Source organism: Stylophora pistillata, chromosome 8 (genome assembly GCF_964205215.1).
Source record: "Stylophora pistillata chromosome 8, jaStyPist1.2, whole genome shotgun sequence".
NCBI lineage: Eukaryota > Metazoa > Cnidaria > Anthozoa > Scleractinia > Pocilloporidae > Stylophora > Stylophora pistillata.
Window position 1 is genome coordinate 9,533,725 of NC_142526.1, and position 6,276 is coordinate 9,540,000.

At 39.6% G+C, this 6,276-nt stretch overlaps 1 protein-coding gene across 1 annotated transcript in view; it reads right to left on the reverse strand.

The window, feature by feature from the left end:
- Positions 1 to 1,131, reverse strand: part of LOC148724869 (uncharacterized) — a 6,518-nt gene extending 5,387 nt beyond the window's left edge. Inside the window, exon 1 of the mRNA XM_088731390.1 lies at positions 1 to 1,131. This exon is cut by the window's left edge and continues 5,205 nt beyond it. Coding sequence (XP_088587516.1) covers positions 1 to 1,131 — 1,131 coding nt within the window.
- Positions 1,132 to 6,276: the final 5,145 nt, after the last annotated feature.

Here is a 6,276-nt window from a genome sequence, read left to right on the forward strand (position 1 = left end):
GAAGTCAGCGAAGTCTCGTAATACAATTCCGTCTCTCGGGGAAATCCTTGGCCAGTTTTCGAGCCTTTTACGAAATGCTTCTGCGACTACAGCAGGATGACCAAATCGCCTTTCCAGAGTCCTTTTCGCTTCTGTGTAAGCTTCTCGTGTGTGAACAAACTGATAACCCTCGACGATTTTCTTAGGTGGGCCTGACAGAAACTGCAAAAGATACAATATTTTCTCGTTAGACTTCACAGTTCTCTTTTCAATCACTGTCTCAAAGGCGGCCTTCCATGTTGGCCAGTCTAAAGGATCTCCATTGAATACTTTTAGTTGGGGTGTTGGCAATCTTGCTGCCTCCATACCCTCGGCTATGGCTTCTGCAATACCTTGGTGGTGCACCTCGTCAGTAACCCGGGAGGAATCAGAGGTGGTTGGCCGACTATCCCGTGAGTTAACTGGAGTGATGCTTGATGTGGTAGGGGTGGCAATCTTCTCCTCTATTTTCTTGGAATCGCTGTTTTTACCACCTTGTTCAGAGTTAATTTGTAACCTTTTGTCACCAGGCTGAATCCTTTGCTGTGATGAAGGGTGTTCATCCTTCACAACTGGTTGAAAGGAGTATGGCAGAGGGATTAAGCTACATTCGGAAGATGCAGTTGACAGGGATGAGACATAGTCTCGAGTGCGTTCCTCCTTAGTGTCATCAGGAATTTCAAACTGTCTCAGGTCCAGCAAATCTGGATTCTTTCCTTCTTCTTCTAACTTATAGACAGCATCTGCTACTGCCTTAGCACTTTCGTAGCTCCTCAATTGCTGTAATTCTTCCATCTCCCACCTCTTCTTTTCCATTTCCAATTTCTTTTCTGCTTCAATTCTGGCGTATTTCATTTCCACTTCCTTTCTTGCCAGTTCTGTCACAGTTTTCATTTTTAAAATGGACAATTGAGCTGAGCTTGATAGACTGGAAATGCGACTATGACCAGTTCCCTTTGAAGACTGGGATTTCTCACTGCGACGTGATCGCATCTCCTCCCTTTCCAACTCAAAGATCCGCTCGCTGATTTTCGACCTGAGCTCTACTGCTTGTTTGCACAAGTACTCTGTTTCGCTGCTCACATCACGAGCTTCATCATTTTGCAACAACATCACAAATTCGGACTGTGCTTCATCCAAATTTTTCCTGAATTCCTCTACGGCTGCTCGCTCCTTTCTTAAAGTTTCAGAATGTGAAAGGTCAGTCCAAATCATGCTGACAGAGTCAATCTTTCCTTTAAGCTCCCTTTTAGCCCGTACATAATCTTTCTCCTTTTGCGAGAGTTTATATTGCAATCCCTTTTCCGTGTAAGTGTGGGGGCGTTTAGATTTTCGAGGCCCAGGATCCTCAGTGTTCGATGCTTGTTCTTCGTCAATCCTTTGAAGAGGCTCGCTCTTACTGTTCTTTGACGTAGATTCTGAAATACTGTCCGCGGTAGCTGAAGGTTCCGAAGTTTCCATAGTTAAATCTAAATCCAAATCCAAATCATTGGTCCAGTCCACGGTCCAAATTTTACGAAGTTCCGAACAAGAGCAGTTCGAGATAATACTGAGCAGAAATTTCTTGAATTCCGCGAACAAGTTTTACTGTAACCACAAACGATCAAACAAAACCGATGCAGTTATGGCTGGTGAATTTACTGACTCAAACAAAGTCGTAAAACTAAAGAAATAAAGGAAAACAATACGAACAGAAAAGATTAATTAGGGTGACGATCGATGTCGTAAATAAAATCGAATTTAAAGCAGATACAAATCACAAAAAAGGCAGCAAAAATTGAAAACAGATGAAATCTAACCTTGTCCAGCCTTGAAATACAATAAATTCTGGAAAAAATACGCTAAACGAGCGCCCAAAACGATCTAAAATATCCAACTGTGAATCGCTAGTCGACCACACTACCGCTTAACTAACATGGTCACGTGACCAGAAAAGGCGCCAAAAACCAAAGGCGGAGGCCTGGACAGGCAACAAAAACTGGCTACAGTTACAAATAATGATAATGATAATAATAATAATAATAATAATTATAATAATCATGATGATGATAGTAATAAAATCTGCATGCTGGGATCTCCGCGAATCCTCAGAGGGGTGCTTAGTGTATGAACAGCATGATTTGACTTGAGTGACTGATGCTCTTGCAAAAAAAGGAACACCAGCAAAGACCGTGATAGAAGAGAAAACAAAAATAACAATAACAATAATAATGTAGAGCTTTAAAGCTTAGACCATAAAATCCAAATCATTTAGGTATTAGGGTTATTTACAAGAATATTCCAAATCAAAGTGATCTAAGTATTTAAAACTTCGAACACAACATATTTGAGAGTACTAACTGTTGTCATCTAATCAGTTTAAACTGAAAACAAACAGAAACATAGGCATGCTACGCGTGCAGGAGTTTTTTTTCTTTTGGATGTGGGGGCTGGAATGGGACACTAAGTATGGACACTGTCTGTATTTTTGAAAAAAAAAAAAGATGTGACGATAGTTTTTCGCGCCCAAACTGGGAAACTCAACCTTCGCGGATGGCACAACAATAACTGGGGGAAATGAACTCGGTAGAGTCCACTCGGCAGCGAGAACGGAAACTCGTCACGATTTCCTGGTGCACAGAGATCTACTTCGAGCGAACTTATACGGACGTCAAGGATGAGGCAGCGTTTTGGTTTCATAGTAAACTTTTTCTAGGTCAGGCCAACAACTGACATGACCTCTAGCGTACGCAAGTTGGTAATCGAAAAGCCTTTACGAATTGCGTACTTAGGTACTGAGCTGGTATAAGGTTCCGTTGTCCTCCAAATTGAAAATATCTATATAAGAATTACAAAGGAACGGAAAACTTGTATTTAAAGCAAAAATGATTCACATTGAAATATTCATGTGTCGAAATTGGAAGACCATGTTCAATAAACTTAAGGCCATTAAAAATAGGAAACTTAGGTGAGAATTCACAGCTTTGATATTGAAAATATACCCTGGGAAATTACAACAGAGCAGCTTACAAAATAAATTGAAAACTACAATTCAAAGGTGTTAAGTTTGATCGTATGAAAGGAAATTGAAGTTTCGAGTATAACCTCAGCTGCCAACTACCATAAGAATCTATTTTGCAAGAAAGACCATTAGCACTTTTATCTATCAAACATTTCACTATAGTTGAACAAGAAAAGTACCGAGATGCAGCTGTACAATTTAACTTCACTATTCAAAATTTACTTGTGGCTTTTACCTTTTTAAAACACCGCAATCAAAGAAACTCGCGTGAATTGAGAACGGCTAGAATACCAAAAACAACGAATAAATATGCTTAAACGTCGACACGGAAAAATCACTAAATTTTCCCGTAACAAAGAGCATTTACTTTCAAATATTCTACTGAAAATATCGTTCACTGGAGAGCAACAAAAAACCCTTCCAATTCATCTGAAATAAACTATTGCCATTGGTGTCTAAATAACAGTTGCGGAAAATATACTGTATTTATACCACACTTCCTGCACTTTCTTCCACAGCCCTAATTTGGTCTCGTCATGCAGCGTTCTTTCTCCCACGTTGCGTGAAGAGACCAAACAATGACCTGCTCGTAGCCTATGACAATGCTTGCTTGCCGTCATTCCTTTGTCAGAGACAAAGTCTTAATTATTCAGCCACAACTAATTGCCTCAAAAACATTCCTCCATATAATTTTGCAGTGGAAAGCAATTCCATCTCTAAAGACTTTAAACAAAGATGTTTTGCGGTCTCCGTTCTTCGAACAAGTGAAAATAGATTAAACGCAGAGATAAGTATCATTGTACAAAGCACAACAACGTAGGCTCCTTATTTGGTTGTTGCCTATCTGGACTTCTGGACTGCGTGTGAAATACGTGATAAAATACAGGATGTTTTAAAAGGAAATGGCAGGTGAAAGGGTAAAGTCCAAGGTAGCTAAAAACGAATTTTATTGGTAGAAAACGTCTGACCGCGTGAGAATTGCGTGGAAGTTGATTAACAGTAACATTAAATTCCTTGTGAAATTATTTCAGTGAGGTAAGATTATGTCATAAAATTTACGTTCATTGTCCACTGGAAAATGGCATTTCATTTGAGGAAGTCTGGTCCACAGTGGCGAGTAAAAAGTAAACACGTGATTGTAGCGGAAAAATACCGTTTAAACACAATATTCAATTCATGGAGAACTTTTAGAAGCAAAGAAACGAATATTTAACATGGCAGTCGACGCAGAAGTAATTACAACTTGGTGGTCTTTTCAACCTTTCCAAAAAGAGCAACCAGTAGGCAAAAACAAGATTATCTATGCAAGATTGATTATGCAAATACTTTGCGCAAATGTTACCGAGTCAGCAAAACAGGCTCCACCAAAACAAAAAGCTCTAGTGATAAATTCGTGTTAGGCCTTTGGCTGACGGTGTGCGCGTTGTAAGTGCAGGAGCAGAACACAAAATACATTTTAACTTGCAAATGGCAGAGAAATTCCCTAATGATCTGTCTAATCCCGACAGATCATAGCAAAAAAAGTTCTCAGTAACAGTAACAGTAATGAACCATTTCACTGGGTAGATGGGCTCACAGTTCTTGTTGCTGTCATTTTTGGTGTGTGTCAATGTCTGGTTGATTCCATCGCAATGTATCGTGGTACCATAATTTCCAGACATGATTAGCAAGGGGGACGGCATTCTAATTGGTGCAAGCCTACCCCAATGCTGTGATCTTATAGGTGCGGAATACATACCCTAGTGCGGCAATCTGATTGGGACGTGATACAAACCCTAATGCGGCAATCTGATTGGTTTGCGATACAGGAAGAATGCGGTATTCTGATTGGTACGGGATTGATTGGTTTGCGATACAAAAAAAATTGGGGCGATCTGACTGGTGCGAGCGACAGAGCACTCTGCGCTGAGAATTGATGGAGTTATTAAGAAAAAAAGACCCAGTAAGTCAAACAACTTCCTTCTCTTCGTTTGAAACAGGCACCAAATGGAAGGACTTCCAAGTTCTCGTTGAAAGATTGGTTCAAAAGAAATATAACAGACCCATGAGTCACTGTGATCTAAAAGCACAAGAATTCCACTGAACAGTAACAAACTGTCATCTGTCTTCCGAAATGTAAATTCAAAACTGTGACACAAATCTAGATAAAAATACAGTTAAGCTCAAAACATACCACTCTCCCTCCTTGGTTGACATCAGCTCCTTTCTCTATAAGTTGCCGAACTCTGTTAGAGTACCCTTTCTTAGCTGCTTCAATTATTGAGATGTCACCAATCAACTGAAAACGACAAAAGGAGAAAGAGACACGCAAAGCTGAACCATTCATGAATAAAATAATAAAATCTAAACATACACTTGAGCCAATTGCACTTCACAGGTCTCAGAGCAAGAAGTTACCACGAGTTTTGCTCTGTGGAAATCCAAAATCTAGTGGGGGTCTTTGATTTTGGATCACATTCACATCCCTATTGAAATTTGTAAATTGACAGCTTCATAACAGTCTCTGCCCACACAAATAGAGCTGAAAAGGAGGTAAAATTGAAGAAGAGCTCCCCAAAATATCTGTCGGCCGACAGGTCACCGACAGTTGGCCGACATAATGAAAACAAATTCAGAAACAAGTTAATAGACGCTTTTCATTCCCCTAATTTATTCGTGTATTTCTCGTTGCCATGTTCCCACCAATAACGTAGCTCCATTTTCTGCATTTAAAAGCAAATACAACCCACAATTCCTCTATTCGCTCCGACGAAGGACTAACGCTCGAAACGTCAGCTTCTGTAATCGTTACGGTGGCCAATTTACCATTTCAACTTTGTTGATACATCCAAATTAATAGACAGTCATTTTGAACTTTCACAATTACCTTAAAATGAATTTTGACGAACAGCACGCGATAGAGGTAAATTTCGAGTACAATAAACCAGCACAAGGTCTTTTGTTAATTTTTTCAATCTTTTAGTTCATGGTCTAAATGATCTTCTGAAAAGCTTAATTCTGAAAACTCAAATAGATAACCGTAAAAGCCCGCGGATAAGCCACACCCTTTTTCCAAAACTCGTCGCTAGAAATTGGCAGTGTGGCTTATCTGTGGGAACATTTAAAAAAAGGCGTCGTGAATGTCCATTTTTCGCATCTGATCTAAAGCCTGGTAACTAAGCTTCAAATGTTCTTGTTGTAATGCAAAGATCTCTGGAAAAAATATTGAAGAAATTCCTGTCAACAAGTACCAGCAAAAGACCAATCATATGTCAAAG